At 40.0% G+C, this 24,194-nt stretch overlaps 1 protein-coding gene across 1 annotated transcript; it reads left to right on the forward strand.

Moving 5' to 3' along the window:
• The first annotated feature begins 7,212 nt into the window (after positions 1-7,212).
• LOC140349621 (guanine nucleotide-binding protein G(i) subunit alpha-1) lies at positions 7,213-17,466 on the forward strand. Its single transcript, XM_072436045.1, has 9 exons — positions 7,213-7,687; positions 9,708-9,750; positions 9,956-10,097; positions 11,824-11,981; positions 12,714-12,842; positions 12,948-13,077; positions 15,234-15,387; positions 16,320-16,512; positions 16,593-17,466. The coding sequence occupies exons 1-8, from the start codon at positions 7,570-7,572 to the stop codon at positions 16,508-16,510; spliced, it is 1,065 nt and encodes a 354-aa protein (XP_072292146.1). The 5' UTR covers positions 7,213-7,569; the 3' UTR covers positions 16,511-16,512; positions 16,593-17,466.
• The last annotated feature ends 6,728 nt before the right edge of the window (positions 17,467-24,194 follow it).

A 24,194-nucleotide genomic window follows, 5' to 3' on the forward strand; every position in this document is an offset into this window, starting at 1 on the left:
CGGTGCCTGGATGTGCGGTGCCTGGATGTGCGGTGCCAGGATGTGCGGTGCCAGGATGTGCGGTGCCTGGATGTGCGGTGCCTGGATGTGCGGTGCCTGGATGTGCGGTGCCTGGATGTGCGGTGCCTGGATGTGCGGTGCCAGGATGTGCGGTGCCTGGATGTGCGGTGCCTGGATGTGCGGTGCCAGGATGTGCGGTGCCTGGATGTGCGGTGCCTGGATGTGCGGTGCCTGGATGTGCGGTGCCAGGATGTGCGGTGCCTGGATGTGCGGTGCCTGGATGTGCGTTGCCAGGATGTGCGGTGCCTGGATGTGCAGCAGCTGGTGCAGATCCAGTGCATGAGCTGGAACCCGCGCCTGGAAAGAGTAGCTAGCTTAGATGCAACATTGCCAGGTTGTTTTCTGTGACGTTTTTCTTAGATAAACATCCGAGCTCATTATATGTCTGCTGCCACATAGAAATATCGTCTCTTCCCAGGTGAACTCGTGATAAATACGGATAAAACCATTGGATTCGACTGCAGCCAGACACACGTGTCCAAACTAGGCAGCCATCATCCCGGAAGTCAACATTACTTTATTTCTAGTGTACAAGTCCCTGTACAGGCAATACTAGCAGATGACAAATGGTTGAGTCATTTTAAAATCTAATGGTAAAATCCCTCCACTCAAAACATACAAACTTAAAATCTTACTTCTGGAGGCAGGAAAAAGGCCCTTAAAAAAACAATTGATGACACAATCTACACACAAGGACCGGACTGACATTGCAACAGACATACGGAACATGGAAAAAAAATCACATTCAGACTTAATTTGGAAATGTACAAATTTCCCAGACTTGAGGGGTTTTATTTGTGTTTTTCATATTGTTTAATGGTCTCTGGTCATGTCCTGTGTTTTAAGTTATTTATAAGTTCTAAAATGATATATATATATATATATATATATATATATATATATATATATATATATATATATATATAATAAAATAAAGAGAAAACATTATAATAAATGTATATGTTTCAATTTAAAGTGCATATTGGTGAGATAGTCCCTGTGGTAAACAACTTTAATAGTCAGTCAAGTTGCAGTTTTTAAGGAGAATTACAGGAAGTAGTGCTGAGTTCTAAAAGAGAATCCCTGTCTATGTCATCACTAAGCGACATTCCATCAAAAATGCAGGGACTTTTCCCAAAACTGACCATTTGTTGACAGTTTAGGCAAATCATTTAACAAAATAAACGTATTGTCAGAAAATATTATTGTTTTTCCTCTATCTATGAAGTCACATCTGCTGCCCGTGTCCAACCAGGAAGTACAAAGAAATGTGTCTAACCTGTCATACACACTTTAAGTCATTTAATCCCACATACCTAAGCATTAACTTATGAACCCGCCTGCCATGGGGCCACTTGCTTTAAGTCTGTGTTTCCATATTCCATGCATGCCTCCTTTGGGCATGAACATCTTTAACTCAATGTTTAATTCATAGTTCATCCTGTGCCGTTATATGCTCTATTGGCCACTGGCTATGTGTTCATGGGAATATGGGAATATCCTCTTGCATAAGCTCGGATATGGCGTGTGCACAAAAAGAGAAGCCAAGAGGTCCAACTTACATTAAAGCCATCTCAATGCTCAACAATACCGCTATATGTTTTCAGGGGACAGCCATTGACTGCTGAATGTACAATAATGGTTAAGCAGGGGTAAAAGGAGGACACATTGCTTCTGGGAAAATGTTTAGATAACACCTTAACTCACAAGAGAACACAACACTAAGTCACCATAAACATTCTTAAGTCAATATTTATAATCATTCAAATGTTTTACCGCTATAAATGTGCAAAAATATGCTTTAAATGTGTCTTCCTTTATAGTTGAAACATATGCTCTCCTCTCCAGTGTGAAAGAGGGTTATGTAAAAGTGGCTGTCTAGCACTTCCTGTGATGGAAGTGGCACAATAAAGCTCTTACCTCTCAATTATTTTGCCCCAGGGCGGATATGGCAAAATGAGGTCACCAAGAGAGAGCCTTAAGACAGCTGTTTGAATGGAGAGGCAGTGGATGTAACACACAGGACAGCCCGACGCGCTGATCATGGTCAGACATCATCAGAGATCATGACAGCAGGTCATGGGTCAGATAGAGAGAGTTCAGCTTGTGACCGGACATTTAGGGAAAAATAAAGATGGCGCTGCAGGAGTTGCTGCAGTTATAACATACAGTACCTTATTCTTAAAATAATAGAATTGAATGCATCATTCTGATCAAATCATTCAAAGATTGCGATGTGTTGACTGTTGTTTATTTTCCCCCAACAATGTTTTTTTATGTTTGATCATTGTCACAGAGCGTTTGTTGGTTCAATCAATACCCACCCAGGAAAAAAGCCACCCCTCTGACCTCTGACCTCTGACCACCACCAATCACCCACACACCACATTCACACAACACAACACAACAACCGTCTACTAACCAGGCCCAACCCTGCTTAAAGTGTCAAATTTTTTAGTATGGACCATAAAAATAAACACAAAGAAAACCACCTCATGACATCATAAGGTTGAGCCATGCATTTTGAGCTTGTGAGAAAGACTACCTATCCTGAATTACCCAAATGTACTAGAAAAATACAAAACACAACTTTTAAAATGTTTTGGATAAGGAAACAACGGTTATAATCACAGAAAATAAGTTCAGCAAAAATAAGGCCCTGTAATTCAAATGAGAACTGCACTATGCAACTTTTCTGGACGCCGGTCTGCCATCTGCTTTCATGGAAATGTTGTAGCTTTACCTGGAATATACCTCAGTATGGCATTAAACTTATACAAGTAAATGACAGCAGGTGATGCCGGGTCTTTCTCTGCTGCATTTGCATGTTTCTCCCGGCACTTTCCAGTTTTTCCAGACAAACCTAAAACATGCACAAGAAGGTGCTGCACTGGAGCCCTCACTGCTACAGACAGGTTGCCCCAGAGACACTGAAGGATGGGTGAAATGCAGAGCACAAATCATTTCCCTATGGAGGCAATACAGTAAATAAACTAAAGTATACAAATAAAATGTGATGCTTTAATGGTATACTGTGGAACACTGCTTAAGAATATTCCAGATAACATACCAATGGAGACAAGCAGATTAAGCACTCTTCATGCCAGAGAAGTTACATTATGCCCCTTTTAAACAGAACAGTTGCCTCGCCCACTCCTTCCATCACTATCTGCAGAGTTATTGTCTGAACTCTATGACATAGATAAGCTTCATCTGCTGCTTCTTTCCCACTTGTAGTTTTTGAGATCTGAGACCGATGTCTAAGACTTAGGCTCTATATGTCACCTTACTGTTTTTCTGCATTTGAACTTCGGTATATATATATATATATTTATCTAATGTTTGTTTTATGATTTCACACCCAAGCAGTACATGCCCACGACAACTTCCCCTGGAATAATGTGGAACTTAACATACATGATGTGACCTCCAGCTAGTCGTGACACCAGCCTCTCAGCTCCTCTGATTCAAACACCAGGATCCACAATGCACCAGTCCTCTGTCCCACTGTAACTGGCAGGGAAATGATTATGATTAGTTCGTAGTTAGAACATCTACAGTACACTGCTTCTACTGTAAACATAATGTGCAAATTGTTACACTGTTGTTAAAATAGTAGAGGATGGTTCAATTCCTCCTATGGGCAAAGTATACTATTGTCCTTGAGCAAGACACTGCCCACACTAAGTTTTGAACTTACCCTATCACATATCTTATTTCATGTCCATTATGTATTTATTGATTATTGCTGCTAACGTTTCATTAATTAACACAGGTTGTTATTTAGTTTGATCATTCAGTTTTGTATTAGAAAACAAAAACATAGCCATGTGGATGCAATACTCCTCTTATCCACTTGACAGCGCTAAATAATGCACTGTTGACTTATTTCTTTCACAGTTTTGTAATACAATATTTAACTCTATGCAAACAGAAAACTTGGTTGTGTCAACAAAAAAGTCCAAAACAACATGTGAGAGTTACAATATTGTTACTTTGTCATCCATGAAGGTTGCTTCTGATCTCAGAGTAGAAAGTGAAGAGTTAAAGTTATTTAATGTATCTGCTGCTATCTAGTGGTCATATCTGTGACTTTTGTACTTGTCTAATCATGTCTCCAGAAAACTACATTCAGAAAAGACACTTCATAGTTTCTACTGCCCTGCCTGACCTAAGGAAGTAAGCAGTAATGTTATAAGAGGAAAAGTATGTCACAAGATCTACCAGTGGCTTTTATTGGGGTTAATAATTCTAATGTCCCTGCTGGGCTGCCATACATTTGAATGCAACTAGGAGGATGTGGACAGACTTCTCTTTCTCCTGTAAGAGGTCACAGAAAGGCCAGGGCCATTTTAAAAGGTCATGTGACTGATTTACTCATGAGAACAAAAGTGTATGTGGTTTTCTCTGTTTATACAGATCTAGATTTACAGTTGCCCAATTTTGTGGGGCAAAAAACATGATTTTTCTGAAAAGTATTCTGATTAGATTTGCAAATAATGTTTTCAAACCACAATTCCTTGAGCAGTAATATCCGAGAGAACACTGAAATATAAACCGTTAAATAATTCAAGAATCCCATGTATTTCACAAAGGTTTGAACTTCAGTGTCAATATTTTTTTCACCCTAAATAGACCTGATAATGTCAATCAATTTGGCTATTGCAGCAAATCAGATTGTGATTCCGATTCAAATGTGAGGCATTGTGTAGTCCCAATCTAGATTAACAATAATGATTTCTGCAATCTGTAACAGATTTTGCATATCATTATTGCAAGCATAGAATTCATATTTCACTATTTCGGATTACATAACAATGTTTTTTATGTTTTCAGTTGAAAATGGAGCTGTCAGGTTAAAAGTCTGTTCAGTATCTACAAACTAACAATAATGATTATTTCTATTGTATATTGAGGATTAATAGAGATTGAGATTTGGTGACTGAAGGCTTCTAAATAGAGAGTATTTATGAATAAAGTGTATTACTGTTGGAAATCTGAAGTGGCTTATACTTTTTTGACATTTCGACTTAATAACGTCACGGTCTTTGTCTTTTTGCATTGAGTCTGTATAGTCCAGATAATAATTACAACAATCACAGTTCTTGATTAGTAGATGAATCATTGCAGCAGCTCAGAGTGCTGACATGCTGCTCTGCTCCATCACCAAACATCTCCTGTTGCATGATGGGAGTCAGTCACCACGGCAACCACAACACACATGCAACTTCATTGAATCACATAGATCCTCAATAGTCCTAAAGCAAGCCTGGGTTATGTGCTTGGTTTTGTTAAGAGGCCATTATAGGTCACATCATGAAAATCTTTCCATGTTCACTGATGCACTGGGAAAATAATGAGGCTAGTTTGCATGACGCACAGCATATCTGCAATGAAAATACATGTAAAGTACCAGAGAAGACTTATGACCGCAAAACAATCCACAGGCCTTTTATATGATGAGATGTGATGAGAACATGGGTAATTTAGGTCAACGTGGGTTTAATGTCTCACAAAAATACTCCCTATTGTTGGAAGGGATTGTACAGAAAATGTTGCCATACTTCACTCTAAACTATAGACTTTAATGTTTTATTTTTACCATGTTTTGGTGTTTAAAAGGATCATCTTTGCATGGGCCACCGCACTTGTTTCCCCCAGTCATTTGACTGTGTGGAAGTGGTATTGCGGAGGATTGACCACAGGGCGTGATGCTCTTTGTGCCTGGCTGCATCCTCTCAGGAGAGCTGGAGATGAGTTCCCGACTCTTCTGTTCCTGGTTTGTCCCAACTCCTAAAACACATTGACTCTATCATCGGTGTACAAACTCTGGAAGTCAATATTTGTTTAAAGAAGTCAGATTGTTACAAGATAATCTCAAAAGCTCATAGAAGGCTGTATTTATGTAACTGAGTAAATTCACAATCATAATAGTGTAATGCAAATCAGTGCTGTCAGCTTGCGTTGAGATATACTTTTGCACGCCCATACTAGAAAAACAAAGGCATCCCAAAGGCAATTAGCGTGTTTAAACAGCTTTAAATGATATGATTCACCTGCTACAACACATCCGAGTGAGAAAAATGCTGTGATTTCAGGGAGATTTCATCCTGTGTGGGAGATTGCGTGTTAAAGATAATGTGATGGACAAGAGTCTATTTCCTTGCTCAAGGATAAATTACTTGTTTACCATCTTAAATGTAAAAATATATTAAAATAACTGTGTAATTTAAGTCTTTGTGGTGATAATGAGGATGTTTAATAGTTTTTTTTTCTCCCTGATGGCCACATATTGAAACAGATTTGAAGCAGAGGGTCACAGACTGGTGGTCAGGACAGTGAGTTATTCAGATGGATGCATTTTATATAGGTTTAATAGAGCAACTATGCCTTTTATATAAGGCAGTGGTTCTCAAAATGTTCACCCCAAGTTCTACCTAAGGAAATATTTGGCCTTCTGGGGTCAAAACCAGGTCTAAATCAAAACTGTTCTAAGTCTGAATTAGGGCTGGACAATGTCTAAAATGTGACTCTTGTATTGCCAGCACCAACCCAAACAATGACATTATGTGGATTAAATTCACTCTAATTTAAGCAAATAACTGAACTACTGAGGAATCCATGTACCACCTGAAGGAGCTTGCATCTACCAGCAGTGGTACATGTACCACAGTAGAACATTAATTTGAGAATTTGAGGTCTGTCACAGTACAATGTGTTTTGGGGGTAATAGTGGTAGAATTACTTAAGATTGGCTGTAAAAAGTACTGCCTATGATACTTTGGGCCAATTCAGCAAGGGTCAACAGTACTGAATCAGGTCTAACCTAGAACTAAAGTTGTGCTGTCACTCATACTTTCACAAACACCACAATAAGAACTAAACTGTGAATAAACCCGGATCCAAACTAGAACTATCAATTCAGCATCAGGACAAACAATCAGGACCAAATCAGCGTGATTAATACACCTTTTGACTCTCTAGCTCAGATAGATATATATAGATCCAGGACTAATGCACACACAGACCTCACCTGAACCTCAGCATTTCCAAAAGTCTATAACGAATAAAAAAAACGTGCACAAAAAGAGAAGTTCTATTTTTTGAGAGAAGCTTGTTGCACATCGGCGCATGCGCAGAGCCGCGGTATGTGCAAAGAACAGGAAGCGAAGTGTTTGAGACTCCGCCGCTGATGATGCCAACTGCACCCTTTATGTGAGCGACCATCAGCCTGCTCAACGACGCCGGAGAGGACAGGCGAGCGCACGAACACACAGAACCGTGGAGCCCGTGATTTTCGCTCGTGTTTTTTCTTTACAGATCGACCCGAAATTTGGGAGATTGATCGCGAGACAAGGGCGGGTTGGAATCCGTTTCAAGTCAGACGCCCTCCGCCCCGCTGCTGTTGCTGAATGCTAACTCGGTAGCTTTTGCATGTTGCCGCTGTTGCACTCATAGTTAAAGTTTGGGTTACGCTTCAGTTTCATTCGGGGTTTAAACTAGGAGAAGATGGGGTGCACTTTAAGCACGGATGACAAGGCGGCGCAGGAGAGGAGCAAGATGATCGACAGGAACCTGCGGGACGATGGGGAGAAGGCTGCCCGGGAGGTGAAGCTTCTGCTGCTCGGTGAGAAACATGGATGGAAACACGGGGATGGACGGAGAGGGAGGGACGGGGTCTGACCAGGGGCTGTGGAGCTCGAACTTCTAACGCTAAATACGTATGATTAAATATAGTCCTGTGGCAAGTTTTTTACATTGTTTGTGAATTTCCACTTGAATTAGAGCTACTTCATCTGCATCTCGTAGAAACAAATGTGGCGCTGCGCAAGAGACTTTTAGGGCGTGATAAGACGTCCACGGTGACACTGGCACTATAAAGTTCATATAGGACATTTATGACAACATTATTTGTTTACTTACCTTTTGTTTATACATACTTTTGGTCGACTATTAGTTTAATTCCTAAAGCTGGTCGCGTTAGCCATGGACATCCCAGTCCATAAGCTAATTTAGCAATTAGCATTTGAGCTAGCTCCCTAAAGCTAGCCTGGATTAGTGTCCTAAGCCTGCACAAAGGTAAATACTGTCTGGGATTTATCCCCAACTAGCTTATTGGACATATTAACATGCACAATATACGTTTAATTTGACTAGAACCTATTTATAACTTTGGGCATACAGATTATGCCAGTGTGTTTTCATATTTGAACTATTCTAAGCTATGTTGTACCTAAAAGAGGAAGTTTGATTCAGATGATGGTTGCAACATCTGATCATATTTACCTTGGCTAAACATTGGCAGTAACCATTGCACTTGAAAATGTATTTTACAATAAGCCCCAGGAAGGCTTAATACATCAGTGTCCACACCACTGTGGAGCCCTCTATCATATGTGTGACCGACAACTACACTCTCCATCAGCTCATGGAGGACCACACACTGTCATGGCCAGGGAAAGACTGGCAGCACTTTGCATAGCAACCTGTGCACCTTTGCTGACAGGAATAAACATCTGAGGCAACTATGCACACAACTCAACAGGTTGTGCTTAATATGCCACTGACCCCGACATCACTCTTAAAAAATAGAGGCATCAACATGTAATTATGCATGTCATTTGAGATGTCAGATTTGAATTTTCATGGTTGTGTTTTCTTTCCTGTCACGATTTCCCACTGGCACTTGCAGGAGATTTGAGGTTGGTTTGTGGATTTAATGTCAACAGGAGATTACCATATGGTTTTGAGGACATCAGGACATTTTAACCCTATACTTGTTAAATCCTTACAAAGCCTAGATGCCCATGACACCCATTCTAATCTTTAACTGCATTATATTGATTATATTGATGGAAGCTTTTTTAGGTGGAGTATTTCTTTGTGTCACAGTTGTTAAATTCAATCAATCACAATCATGCAAATGAGCACCCATAGGAAGGGACCTACAGGGTGTGAGGTGCTTTTAGGCACTGAAAACGATTTCACTGAAGGATGCCCTTACATTTCCCTGGGATAATGGTGTGGAAGTGAAAAGGGTTGATGTTTGTTGTACTCTGAGCGGGCATGTGTTGTGTGTCTGTTTATCTTCTGGGACTGTCGGGAATCTTCACCTTGGGAGAACCCTGTCCCTGCGGTAACACATTAATTAAAATGTTGTGTGTTCAGCTCGTAACGCTCCACATCTTTGAACAAACCAGATGAGGACAATGCCATTGCAACTATTGCATTTTATTCAAACTTATGACACCTCAAAACACATGGAATTATAAATTGAGATTTTGCTCCGCCTAATCCTATACATGATGCGCAGCAGGCCGTTTAGGGATTATGTCAGCCTGATGTGCCACTCATTAGCAATCCAGGCATGTATAAGCTGTGTAAAATCTCATTGACGAGAGGCTTTACTTGATTAATCCAATTGCACTGCGACCCAGCAGTGGCCAGCATTATGTCTATTTAATAAACTTGACAATGACTTGGTATTGACATTCTTTTGAGTGTAACTTATTTGGGAGCTGGGACATAAGATTACACACATCTGGAGCAATCGTTTAATATGAATATTCAAGTAGCTTGACACCAATGTTGTCTTTTGTTGAACCAAGTGTGATTTATTAAGTTGATCATCTGTTGTCTTTTTTTAGGTGCCGGAGAGTCTGGAAAAAGTACAATTGTTAAACAGATGAAGTAAGTGTCAAATGCACAAATATTCTTGCTACACTTGGCTTGTGCCTTGTTTCACAGAGCCAAACATGTCCACTGTTTGTTTTTGGCTAGATTTTTCACCAGTCAAATATTTCCAACACATAAAATTCAAATATACTAGAGCATACATTTCACATATTTTTCCTTTGATTCCTGGAACATTTTGGTAACTGTATTTGTGTGTTAGGATTATCCATGAAGCAGGATACTCTGAGGAGGAGTGTAAGCAGTACAAGGCTGTGGTCTATAGCAACACCATCCAGTCTATTATTGCCATCATCCGAGCTATGGGGCGTCTCAAGATCGACTTTGCTGATCCTGCCAGAGCGGTAAGGGGGAATATGATGACTGTATGATGTTCTCAATTCTTTTGTGTTCACCAATGTCCCTGGGCTTATATGTATTTATATTACCGGTACTGTATAAGGCACTTCCCTGTTTTCTGTAAGGCACAGTTGTCGTGTACACATGCCGCATGTTGCACCTAAGGCTGTCAAAGGTATTAAAAGCTCATACTAATCGATATATAAACTAGTTTCGAAACTAGATATAATTTAAACAAGTTTTCTTTTTTTTTATCTGAAAACCGTACAAAGTTTTACCTTTCCTAAACAGTTTTCGAATGACCTTGAGCTTTATCAGAAATGGTAAAAGACGGCACAATATCACAAATGATGCACTATTCTTTTGTGTTTAATTTACACTACGGTATTTTCTTTAAAAAAAAAAATGGTAATGGTATTGAAATCAGAATCGAGCCCTATTCCTTAGTAATGAAATTGACTTTTATTTTTGTGAGCGTGCAATGATGCAATTCAATTCAATTCATTTTTGTAACACCCAAAATCACAACAGTACCGTATTTTCCAGATTATAAATCGCTCCAGAGTACAAATTGCACCATAATGCATAATACAGAAGGAAAAAACACATAAGTCACGCTGGAGTATAAGCATCATTTTCTGGGGAAATTGATTTGAATTCTATCAAATAAATTTCCCCCAAAAATGAACAAATCACTAAATCCATTGAATTCTTCTTCCTCTGTGTCACTTCTAAATAACTCCGCAAACTCCGAAGGTAGAGGAAGTGCAGATTCTTCTTCTGCGTTGCTTAGAGCAAACTCATGTGAAAATGCGGTTACCAGTGTGAAAATAATGAATAATATTACACATAACTCGCTGTGGAGTATAAGTCGCCCCCGGGACAAAACTGTGTAAAAAGATGTGACTTAAAATCCGCAAAATGGCCGAACACCAGTCATGTTTTAAACCCACTGTTGCCGCGGGGGCAACAATGGGTTTAAAGCATGACCTTCATCCCGACCTTTACATTTGACCAGTACATGCTGCACATATCTACCATGTGTGTTCCCATTTTAAGTTGGAAAATAATAATGAAATCTGCATGACACATTTTTTTCTCTCCTAAATGAAATTAAATAAATACATTCTTACCTGCAGAAAGTGTATTCTAAAAGCAGAACTTTGTGACAAAAATCAGACTGCAGCATCATGCCATCTCTATTCGGGAAACATTTGAATTATAGCAAAAGTACAAGAAAGAGCCATGTGATGAGAGCTGATTGTCTGTCCTGTCCTTTGGTGGTCCGTCCTGCTTTTTAAGTACTTGATTTCTCCTTCAATGGTTTTTCAAATTCAGGTACCCAACCTGTTTAAGTCAAAGTAGTGTTTTGCCATCTCAAAGGGTTGATCATTCATTTGATCAACCCTTTCATTTCTCCCTGTGGCCCTCAGAGGCAACTGTTGTTGTGATTTTGGGCCTTACAAAAATAAATTGATTTGATTTGATTTGATTTGATCCCAGCTCCTACTCTATCCCACCAAGCTTGAGTATGTGTGAGTGTAACTTATCCTGGTTAATGTGGCAACTTTCAATCCAACTGGTAAAACAGATTGGCAGCTGTGATCACTGAAGTGACTTATCAGCACTTTTGGGTATCTTGAAAGCATGACATAAATGTGTGTTTTTAGTATTTTCCTTTGTCTTATGGAAAGAAGCACTTAACAACCTACTTGGCTGTGTTCTGTGCAGGACGATGCTCGCCAGCTGTTCGTGCTGGCTGGCTCTGCTGAGGAAGGCTTCATGACCGGAGAGCTCGCCGGGGTCATCCAGAGACTGTGGAAAGATGGAGGCGTTCAGGCCTGCTTCGGCCGCTCCCGGGAGTACCAGCTCAATGACTCCGCAGCATAGTGAGTAGGACGCACAAGTGCTTGTCTGTGCACCCTTTAACAGGAGATGCCAAAAGATGCACGCCCACTTCGTAAAAAGAAGGAATGCTGTTTTCCACTCATGTCATAAACATCTAGAAACCTGGATGTTTTTACTGCCGTTTAACAAAGGTAGGGTAGTAGGAAAGCTTAAATTATTCTTATTATAATTTATTTTTCTCTCACTATGTTTGGAAAATCCTTTGACACTACAATCTGTTTAAGTTACAGACAAGAAAACAGCAGTTTTTAGGCTTTACCTGCTTTACATTTTGTTATGTTCTAGTGTAAAACAAAGAGATCACTATCTCTGAATCAACTCTTTACATGTTTTTATCTCATACTTTTCTATGTATAGAATCTAACTATAAAATATGTGCTCTAATTTTACATATTTACCTTCAACATTGTGGCTATTTACTTTTAAACAAACGGGAGCGATTAAGAAAGTTGTATTCAAGACCTGTTTGTGGGGAATCGTTGCTGGTTTATTTATGTACCGTACTTCCTCATTCCTGTCTGATTTTGATCAGAATGTCCACCAATGCTGTTTCCACCGAATAACGTTGTTCATTCCACTGCTTTTGTCTCATCGCTGCGCAAACCATGAAAGCGTCTCCAAAGCCGTTGGCACGAGAGGAAACCGTAGCTCATATTTGTCCTGGCAGCACATCTATGCCCTTTGTCTCACTGTGACTTTTGTTGTGTTCAAAGCTACCTTAATGACCTGGACAGGATATCCCACGGAGCCTATGTGCCCACCCAGCAGGACGTGCTGAGGACCCGCGTCAAAACCACCGGCATCGTGGAGACTCACTTCACGTTCAAGGACCTCCATTTCAAGTGAGACTGCGGCCCACCTACTCATAACCAGCCCGTGTTGGACAAAATTAACCAAACGGGATGTTCTGTGGTACATTTTCATAACATGCATGTCTCTGTGCGCAGAATGTTTGATGTCGGCGGACAGAGATCAGAAAGGAAGAAGTGGATCCATTGTTTTGAAGGCGTCACGGCCATTATTTTCTGTGTGGCTCTGAGCGACTACGACCTGGTGCTGGCTGAAGATGAGGAAATGGTAACGACTACTAGCCATACTTTTAGTTTCTGTTGGATGTCTGCCCCTAATAAAGTCCCAATTGGTTAAATATTAATAACAATCTAAATAAAATCATAATGAATTCAAACATACTTAAAATGGCTGAAGCATTCCAAAGTGCTTCACAAATAGTATACAAACGACAACAAATATAAGAAGATAAATATAGATATCATCACATCATAATCACAATCGAGTTGAAGGACTCATTAGTAATATATTTATCAAAAATGGACAGTCTGTACAATGCTTGATACAACAATTTGATGCATAAGTTTTATTTCAGTGAACAAATTCTGGAACTTGCTTCAGCAATTGGTACAACATAAATAAAATGTATAATAATTATTCAAATATAAACTATGCATAAAAAAGTAAGGCGTTGACTAGGGCGGCACAATATATAAAAAAATATCGTCATTGATTTTGGAGCGTGCAATATGTGTGATAATTATTATTATTATGATGTATTTATCATGCGTTTTTGCAGGCGTGGGCTTGTTTTGACTTTTGACCAATCAGACACAACTTTAAACGTGCCCGTTGAAGCAGCCGTCACACACAGAGACATAGTTGCCAGGGCTGCGATATTCCCACACAATTGGGCTATTTTGAAAAATAAGTTGCGGGGGAAATCTGGCTCTGCGTGTTGTTGAGCTGGTTTTAAAATGTGTCTGCCACAAATTAGTAACGCATTGCAGCACTAATTTGACAAACTCTCCAGACAATAACATGCCAAATGCTGTCCACTGCAGCCTTTCCTCGTGGTAGAACCATAGCACAAGGTGTGAGTGCAGAAAAACACACTCACAGCACACGTGGCTCACGTCACTCGCTCGGCTCAACACTTGGGTGTGTAGATCAATCATCTTCATCCCTCAAACAAACTCGGCTCTCATTTGTGTTTCCAAACACTTGTGTAATATGACACTGCTGCGTCTCTTTTTCTTCTCCTCTCGTCTGGTCACGTGCACTGAATAGATGCATAACCATGTTCATTCCCAACAAAACTCTTAAACTAACTCCACATTGTGTCCTGTGGAGGGGGGGAAGGGGAATCTTCGTAGCCCTGCTGCTAACCCAGATCCAATGTCACAAACAGTGTTTCAAGTGAAGAACAAGGCTCCGAGACTCTGCCGAGGGCCCCATGCAGTGAACGTCCTTTTGCTATGGCCTCGCACTAACCTGAGTGTGACGAGGCTAAAGCAGTAATGATAAGATATGCAAACTCAGGAATGCCTAGAATCATAAACATGTTTATTCATTGAGCGTGACAAGTAATGCCAGCCTCTGTTACCTGGAGATCAGATCAGAGCGGCGGCGGTGTTTAGATGTACGTGATCATGGAGCATTCGCTGCAACGTTCATGCTGGAGAGTGCCCAGTGTAATCACAGGAACAAACGTTTTAGACAGAAAGTGACACGCTTTTCCTTCACCTGTGTTTGTGCTACACCTGGAGAAAAGAGCGTGGACAGCAATGCTTTGTAATGTCAAACGCAACATTGTGAAAGAACAGATCATGGACATGGCTTCACTGTGATGTGTGTGAAGAGCACAGAACGTGATGATCTCATCTTGTAATGCTCATGCACAGTCCACAACGATAATACAAATTATAATAGTGGCTTACCTTTTACCACACTGCTAATTAAATACATCGCCTAAACATAGCTAAATTAAAAAAAAAAAAAAAAAAAGCTATTTGAGTGAGAGAAAATGATGGCAATAATATTGATGTGTCAGTACTTGACTACCATAATACATATCTGTTTTTTCTGATATTGTGACTAAATGCAAATAGACTGACTAAATGCACACACATGGCAATCTCTTTGTGTCTCTCGTCTTTCTGAAGAACTTTAAAAATTGGTAAAATTACATTTTCAACCAGAAGTCAGCTGACCAGTTTTTTTGTTGTTTTGTAGCTATTGGATCAATATTGCAATTTTAAATGTCACACTAAAATAATGATCCACGTCAATCATAACTATGTTAGAAATGAATGATTGCATAGTTTTGGTTTATTTGTTTCCTTCATGACGTGGATCGGAAAACATGTAAAATCATAATGTCATGCTTTACATATTGCAATCTAGAATCTACACACGCGCTTTTTGTTTTTTGTCCCCGTCAGAACCGAATGCACGAGAGCATGAAGCTGTTCGACTCCATCTGCAACAACAAGTGGTTCACGGACACCTCCATCATCCTCTTCCTCAACAAGAAAGATCTGTTTGAGGAGAAGATCAAGAAGAGTCCCCTGACCATCTGCTACCCGGAGTACGCAGGTGAGCCTCTGGGCCAGGTGTGCCCACATGCAAATCTCACCAGAGCATGGAAACTAGTTTGTTCAGCGCTTTGAAGTGATGAGTGGCAAACTGGAGCTGTTTTCACTGTTTTATAACAACAATGACAAATGTCATTTGATTCCATTCCACTCACTCTGTTCGGACGGACATGGATGTGCCACTGGATAAACATTTAAACTGCTTATGACGCTGCTTATATTGAGACCAGACAATATGGAGCGTGCAGCAGCAGTATTTATTGAATCTGTTTAAAGCAAATGTAAAGTTGTTTATTTGTAGATTTAAAGGAAGTCGTCACCTTCTGTATCTACCTCTGTATCTACCTGCGTTGCATCAATGGAATTTCCCCATGTGGGACAATAAAGGATTATCTTATCTTACCTTCAGATATCTCCCGAGAAAAGCTGGTTCTGTTGCTTCTTATAGTGGAATTATTAAATTTATTTATTCTTTTTTACATTGTTATAAATTCACAAACACCAAAACACACTATGGATTTGTGGTTAGTGCAGTGGAAAATAGTTCCCTATAGCCTACCAGAATTTCATGTTTTTATAGCCTAGAACCTTCTAAACCCTCAGCAAACTGTATGAAAGAGCATCTTAAATTACTTTGACATTATTTGATGTAACAACACCAAACTCGCATAATTCTTTAACCTTTTACAGTCGCATGAAAATCGTTCTAATCACTAATAATTATTTACAATACTGCAGTTTTAGCATTAACAGTGTACGAATGGCTAGTTTTCGTATCTAAAATATATAAATTGGAGTGATATTATGTTTTTTCTTGAACCAGTTGCATGTCGAGTTTGCCGTCTTTTCTGAGGCTAGAGGCCAATGACACTTCAAAATGTATATTTAATTCTCCTCATCTCACATTCCTACAATACAATCTTCTGCTCGCAGGCGCCAACACTTACGAGGAGGCCGCGGCGTACATCCAGTGCCAGTTTGAAGACCTGAACAAGCGAAAGGACACCAAGGAGATCTACACCCACTTCACCTGCGCCACGGACACCAAGAACGTGCAGTTTGTGTTCGACGCTGTCACCGACGTCATCATCAAGAACAACCTGAAGGACTGCGGACTTTTCTAAAGGTGTGTACCGCTGCGTGCCGCTCATTTCCGATCTTTGTCATGAAGCGCTAACCGTAATGCCTCCGTTTTGTCTTGTGAAGCGTTTGTTTTGGCGTACCGAATGACTGAGTCTGACTGGACGGATCTCCTTGGATACTGCTGAGAGTTTGGCTTTTTAACCTCTAATTAACTTATGTACATCTCCTTAAAAGTTTTAAAGACGGTATGTAGAAGAAACGTTTGTGTAAAATATTTGTACAACTGTCTGAGGCCGGCAATTTTTCCACACACTTTTTAAAATGTGCTTATTTTACCTGTCATTATTTTAAAATGTTCTATACAACTGGGTCCTTGGCCTTTTTGTCGGCGCTTGTGCCTTGCATGCCTTAGTTGCTGTGTTTTTTTTTCCTTTTATTGACTTTTATAGTTTTTTTTTCATTTTATGTCCATGATATCTTTCTTTTTGTCTCCACAATAAGACGTGTTGAACCAGACTGTCATTTTTTAGACCGGTTTTATTCTAACATAAGTGAGAGTGTGAACTGCGCACGTGAACTTGAACTTGCATCGGTTTGGATGGTGAATGAATGACCTCACAAAACAAAGGGACTATTTTAACCAGCTAGTCATCCTCTTTTGAAGTTTTATTTTTCTATTTGACCAAAAACAACCTGATCTGTCACCGATTCGCTTGTGCACAACGTCAGTACGCTGGCTATAAAATGACATTCCTGATCTGAAAAATGACAGCTTTGAAAAGAGGATGCCAAAGGCGGCCTTGTAGCACACAGTGGGAGCGTGTTAGGTCTGTACACGGTGCACACACACAGGCACTGATGTATCGATTACTATGGTTTCCAGTTACATATCTCTCCTACACCCCTGCCCTGTTTCCATTGGATGGGGACGTTATTGGACTAATATCCATAATTTTGCTAATAAAAGAGTTGCTGTGGTAAAACCATTGCATCCTATACAACACATGTCTCTTGTCTTTCTTTTGTAAATGGGTTTTCTGTAGTCATGACAGCAGGTTATTGATTGTAAAGCTAACATTTAAACATATCTAGAGTCTTCAATTCAACTACGGGATGAAATGATAGTATTAGAGCTGTAGACAAAAGATATGAAGTTGACTCGCTAAACTCGCAAAAAACAAGACCTGATCAATGACAAAAAGACCAAATGTTTACAGCCTTAGACGGTATCACTAACCACTGTGCCACCGTGTAGGAGGCTGGGTAGATGCATGGCTCGTTTCAATGAGCTTTTGAACCAGGTGCTCGGCTGCATAAGTGACTTTTCAGCAGATGGAGCCTCTTCAGTCGAGTGTCTTTAGTGTTTAGTGCCAATTAGTCTCTTTGAAAGTGTGACTTGAAGGTGATAAATCTTCACTATTTTCCACATCTTTTGAGTTAAACTGCCATAAATGGGAATGAAAGTTGTAGCTTTGTGTAAAAATGTATAGTGGCAGCTCATCACTTTTTTTCACACCGTTTTCCTATTTGAAATATTCAAAACTAGACCATGTGCTAAAGTCTTTCTGTAAAGACATTTGTAATAATTGTTTCAATACACCAAGCACATATTAACCATATTCACATCCAACACAAAAAAAATTCTACAAGATGAATCTGGTTATCTTTACGCAACAAAAATCTGATTATTATCTCAATTCTGGAGTTATATATTATCAAAATAACAAATTCATAATAACACCCAGTTACAGACAAAAACTTGAAGCAAAAATGTTAAGAGATTGCAAGTTAGTTTAAATTCATTGTATTTTGTCTTCCAAATACAACTGTTAGACTAATGTATTTAAAACGTAAATTTGTTACAAGACTGTTACATGGATGTTACATGCCTCCCTCTGGTGGAAAAACGTGTGAACTGCGAGGTGACAATTTAATCAATGCTTTAACCATTTTGTGAGAATATCTACTAATCACAACTTTACCAAAGATGACTTCGAAATATTGTTTCAGAATCCTATTCAAACAAATTTATTCTGCATTTAAATGAGATTTGTTGCTGCAATCGTCTGTATTCAATTAGTGAAAGGAGAAAAAATATGAGCAATTGTTATCATTGTTGTTATTTACTTCATTAAATATGGTAAGTAGTACATGTGTCTTGCACTCTGGTCTCCAATGTAAGGAATAAACGAGATCAAACCAGTAGTACCAGGAAGGGAAATATACTAAATCAGAGTTACATAACCAAGTTTAAAGACTAAACAGTGGTGGAAACCAAAATCCAGGAATAAAACCAAATGAAGTAAGGAAATATGTGACTAAAACAAGTCTAAACCAGATATTGAGGAATAATCCAGGTCAAGCCAAGTCTTTGCCAGATCCATTAATACTCGACTAGGTCTGGCCCAAATGAAGATCTATGAACAAAGTCCAGACCACATAACCAGCTCTAAACCAGCAACTTGACCTTAATACATCTTTCTATGACAAATATTGGTATAGAGAGGGTGAAGCTTGGATCTATAGCTCAAATTAAGACATTCACAAGAAGGAAAGAGAGTAAGTGAGTGATAATGATCAAACCGTAGAGTTAGATCTTCACAGGCTGCAGCAGAACGACTGGGGGGAACATGTCCAAGTCAGTCCTCTCATCCTCCTCTCAAACACTTTGAAATGCTCTGGAACACATCCTCCATTTTTATCAGACCATTAATAATAAAGCATTACCACTGGAGTCAATTGGGGAGAAGGAAAGGTGTGTGCAAAGATGTTTGGAAATGTTATGGCTGTATGAGGTCTCAAAGGAGGGTCTGCAGGTGTCGGTCTGCAGGTGGGTCCGGTTCAGCCTGAGGAGGGTGGAGTGGACAAGAGCTCTACTCAAGTAAGAGTAACGTTTCAAAAATAAGAGTAAAAGTACCAAGTGCTCCTATAAATTACTCATTAGAAGTATGGCTACTTGGGGAACCTACAACTCAAGTAAAAGTAACTGTAGTTACTGCCTGCATTTGAAGTATAATTTATATATATATATATAGATACACGCACACACACACACACACACATTTTTAATCATTAGCCTTAATAAAGCATGATCAAAAGCTCAATTCATAATAAAGAAATGTTTTATTATGATTCAGCCGTTGTAAGTACTAAAATGTTAGAATCATAATTTGGTTATTGGCTTTGTCAGTGAACATTAGTGAAAATTCACAAATTGAATAAGGTGTTGAAAAAAATGTATAAAATAAAATAGGGCTAAATTCAGGTTTGGGATTTCAGACTGAATCCTTTGAGTCTTCTGAAATCTTTATTCATAATCGATTAAGTTTTTTCTCTTTGTTCATGCTTAAGGCTGTTATAGTGTTAATAATTGTTACCAAAAGTAAAAAATAAAATACAATTAAAGCTGCGGCAGCGGCAATGATGGCTCTCGCCACCCACGCGACCGCCTTCCCGCACCACCGCCTTCCTGCGCAAACGTGTTTTGATCGCGATTGCCCCGACACTGCATTCTCTTAGACTTTATTCTTTAGACTATATTCTTTAAAGGTCTCATATCATGCTTTTTTCACGTTTCGTAGTCTATCCTAAGTGTATAATTGATAATAATAATAAGGGTTGTGCAACACCCTTAACATAATAGTTAAGAAATATCACCCAGACCTTGGAGAGGGGGGAGGGGGAGGGGGGATGATGACGCGTGCCTGGGGTTATGACGCGGTCTTGTAGACACCGCCCGTCAGTTTGCAGATTCGAGGAAAGGAGATAGTCTGTAATATAGCTAAAATCTGCGGGAATCAATCAAAAAAACACTCTGGGTACATATATGAAGCACAAATAGCAATGTAAGAAGGTTAAAAGCTCTGAAAAGTCGATTTTGCATGTTATGAGACCCGCCGCTAATGCTGATGCTAACGGTAATGCTAAGACCACGGCACGAGAGGAAATGTTCCATCAAAATAAAAGCGGAAGAGGAAGTGAAGGCATTCATTGCGCCCCTGCTGGCCAATTGTGAAAATACACAATATCTGCAATGCACTTTTTTCATGGCGTCTCAAGGATAATATAATCCATGAGTTTCAAACAAATCAGACAATGTTGAGTTTTTCACACAATGGGTAGGGGGCGCTAGAGAGTAAATTTGTTACATGGTATTAATTATTTCCAATCAGATCATAAAAACGTATTAGTGAGTGAAATATGAGCTCCGTAGATCAATTCCAATAGGCGTGACTTGTCCTTGAAAAAACAGTAAATTAAGCCTTTTTTGAGGGCATTTTGAGCTCGATCGGACAAAAAAACTAGGACAAGTACGATTTTGACCAAAAAAAAGTCAAATGCGGCGGCGCCACTTTGACTCAACATGGCTGACTTCCTGTTTATCATAGAGCGATGCTGCCAGGTGTGTTTTACTCCTCAAAGGTCAGAGGTCAAAGGTAGCTCTATCACTGTCCCAAGTCTCATGTGCCTAGGCCAAAGATTAAGAGTTTCATGTTTTTTCTTCTTTGAACTAGTCGCCACTGTTGCGACGGGCGTTCTCGCAACCTCGCAATCCGATCGCGTCTATGTCCCCATGTGGGACATTCATCAATGTTCAGGGGGTCAAAAATGCCCAGGTTGTGGAAAAATGACCATGAATAATAATAATAAGAAACTAGGCAATAACAAAGACTCGTTGCTATACTATATAAGATTCCTATAAGTGATCTGTTCTTTTCTTCTGTATCTACCTCTGTATCTACCTGCGTTGCATCAATGAAATTTCCCCATGTGGGACAATAAAGGATTATCTTATTTTTTATCTTATGCATTCCATTCCATGGAATGGCTCGAGCCAATTAGAATGTACCTACCAGTTGAGCAGCAGGATGAGGCTGAAGCTATTGATATCCGGGGTGAGAGCAGAGACTGTAAGGTGATCATAAAGCTTGCACAGGATAGTGCATCCTTTAAGGAGTGGAATTCAGTGGCATTGACAAAGAGCCTAACTGTAGCTGTGGGAGTGATGAAGAGTGCGAGTGTCCTTAGAGATGGCTCGCTGCTGGTCGTGTGCAAGGACGCGGCTCAGCAACGGAAGGCGATTGGAACTAAACGTCTGGGTGGAAAGGACATTCTTGTGTCTGATGCTGAAAGAAACACGGTCAGAGGAGTTATCGTAGGTGTCCCTACGGCGACGTCTGTGGATGAAGTTAAGGAGAATTTGACTGGAGCTACGGTGGTGGACGCTAGGCGGTTGAAGGTGACCCGGTCTGGGGTAAGATGTGACAGCTTGTCGGTAATGGTAACACTTGAAGGGAGGTGCCTGCCTAGTAAGGTGTTCATTGGGTTCATGTGCCATGACGTTAGGCCATATGTGCCAGCGCTTTGGGCATATTGCAGCGGTCTGTAGAGGGAGGCAAAGATGTGGTAAATGTGCAGGAGACCACGAGTATGGGAAGTGTGACGTGGGTGCAAAACTGAAGTGCTGTAACTGTGGGGAAGAACATAGCTCTGCCTACGGGGGATGCAGGTTTAGCAAAAGAGCTGCTGAGGTGCAGAAAATAAAGGTCTCTCAAGATATATCCTATGCAGATGCAGTCAAGAAAGTTTCAAGTAACGAGTTTAGAGTAAATACAGAGAGAGGAGCCAGCGCTGCTCCCAGCCAGGGCGAAATGAGAAAGGCCAGCGTGGCTCCCAAGAAGTGTGAAGGTTTCAAGAGTGGAGGTCCCAAGTGTGCAGGTTCCAGAATTAATGAGAATACCCTGGTTGTGGATAGAGAGGATTTTGTACTCTTTATGGTGGGTGTTGTAAACTGTGCTGCTCAGACTCAAAGCAGAACTGAAAGGATCAGGATCATTGCTAAAGCTGCAGGGAGATTCCTTGGAACAAAGGAGCTTGATTGGGCAGATATAGAAAACAGACTAAAGGCGCTAAATGGGAGTCGGAGTGATGGGGGTCTGCTTGTGGGGAGTCAGAGTGATCAGAGTGACGAGATGGGGGTGGGGGTGGTCTCCTGTCCTCGTCCAGTCTCGTAGACGCACGGCTACCAAGCGGCGACATCAGTGGAAATATTAAAGTCTATAGAATGAAGCCTAAAGAATAAAGCTGTACGGTGGAAGCACCGAACGTCAAAGAAGGAGAGGAAGATGAAGAAGAGTCTCCCTGGAATAAAGCCGGTTGTTGTTGTTGTTGTTGTTGTTTTATGGCGGTTGGCATCCGAGTGTTGCATTACCGCCAGACTGTTGGTCTCTGAAACAACAACAACTATTCTAGTCACAAAGACATATCATGACCTCATGGGCTTTGTAACACCAAAGCAATGGAAGGAGTACTTTTACGGACTACGACAGCCTGAGGACTACGAAAAGTCTGAGGAATAAAGTCTGGCGGTAATGCAACAATTGGATGCTAACCGCCATAAAACAACAACAACAACAACAAGATGTCTTGTAATTTCACCTTGATCACCAGCTATGAAAATGAACACAATTCATCATCAGATGGTCTGTTATTGGTAAAATATCAATGAGATAAAAACCATGGTTTGTATTACAGTTCAAATTCAGAAAAAAAACCCATAATGTTTAATGAATGTTAATTAATGTGTCACGTTCAAAGTATTCTTGACATTTGTGAGTGAGATGTATTTGGATTTGTATCAGTATCAAAATACATGTTTCTACAGTCAAAGAAAGTAAAACCCCATTTGCCAGTTTCATTTTTAAATGTAATCAAGTCTGAAGGGATTAGATGGTAGCAATCTGTCCAAAGAACTTTTTAGCCTTTGACACAATTAGGTCACACAATTATACTCTTTCACATTTACTCAAGTCAGAGTTCTCAGGTCACTCATAAGCAACACAGACTTCTCATGGTTTCAGGGAATTAAACCAACAACAAATTCTGCAGATATTACTTTGTGCTTGAGCTGCCTGTGCAAATGTTTCCTCTTTAGTGTGACTCGACAACTGGGCTTATTATAGACGGCAAAAAGCCAATTGTATTATGTCAGCGGGACAAACATTTTAAAGGAGGCATACTAACACAAATAGATCATCATTTTACTTTTTGTTCATTGTAAACAGCAACATTGATCTAAACGGCTTAGTAACAGAAACATGTGCATTGACTTCCAGTTCAAACCTGCAGAGCTAATAAGCCCCGCCTCTTCATTGTGACATTTCACTGTAACAAGCAGCGTTTTTTATTTTTTGAAAAGATCTACCTGACATTTAAAAACTCTACATGTGTCACTCTGAGTCTTATCTTTTCAGATAATCACAAGTACACGGATGTGGGCGGGGATAGGGGGTAGGTGAAAGCAGGAATTTTCAGTGCACTCGAGCCTCTGTTGCAGGACAACACAGGATTACTTATACATGCAGGAATCAATCAAAATACAAATTTGAGTAAACTAATGATGTGGAAACGCTGTTGTAACAAGGTTAAACGCTCATTAAAATTGATTTAGCATATGTCCCCTTTAATGACCCGTTTCCCCACTCATCCAAGCAGCTTTTTCACTCCAGTTGCACTCCAGTTGTCAAAACATCCTCGCTCTATATACTATTACAGTCACAATGAAATGAATTAGTTGCAGAGGAACGAAAGCCTGATTCAGTTGCCAGTTCCCCACAGCAATTTTCTCTAATTAACTTATTATTCCGATGTGTTATGACTTTCTTCCGTGCCAACTGTGCTTTCCCCCCTTTTCCATGTTTTCAATTTTACATGCCTGTTTATTTT

The sequence above is a fragment of the Eucyclogobius newberryi genome, unplaced genomic scaffold, assembly GCF_026437365.1.
Source record: "Eucyclogobius newberryi isolate DKJ021-1_F unplaced genomic scaffold, fEucNew1.0.hap1 SCAF_7, whole genome shotgun sequence".
NCBI lineage: Eukaryota > Metazoa > Chordata > Actinopteri > Gobiiformes > Gobiidae > Eucyclogobius > Eucyclogobius newberryi.

What these genes read in the sequence shown, in the direction of transcription:
- LOC140349621 (XM_072436045.1), top strand. Translation starts at nt 7,570, where the DNA reads ATGGGGTGCACTTTAAGCACGGATGACAAGGCGGCGCAGGAGAGGAGC. An exon ending in TTGCTGATCCTGCCAGAGCG is followed by an intron (nt 10,098 to 11,823) that starts GTAAGGGGGAAT and finishes TGTTCTGTGCAG; the next exon opens with GACGATGCTCGCCAGCTGTT. An exon ending in TTCAAGGACCTCCATTTCAA is followed by an intron (nt 12,843 to 12,947) that starts GTGAGACTGCGG and finishes CTCTGTGCGCAG; the next exon opens with AATGTTTGATGTCGGCGGAC.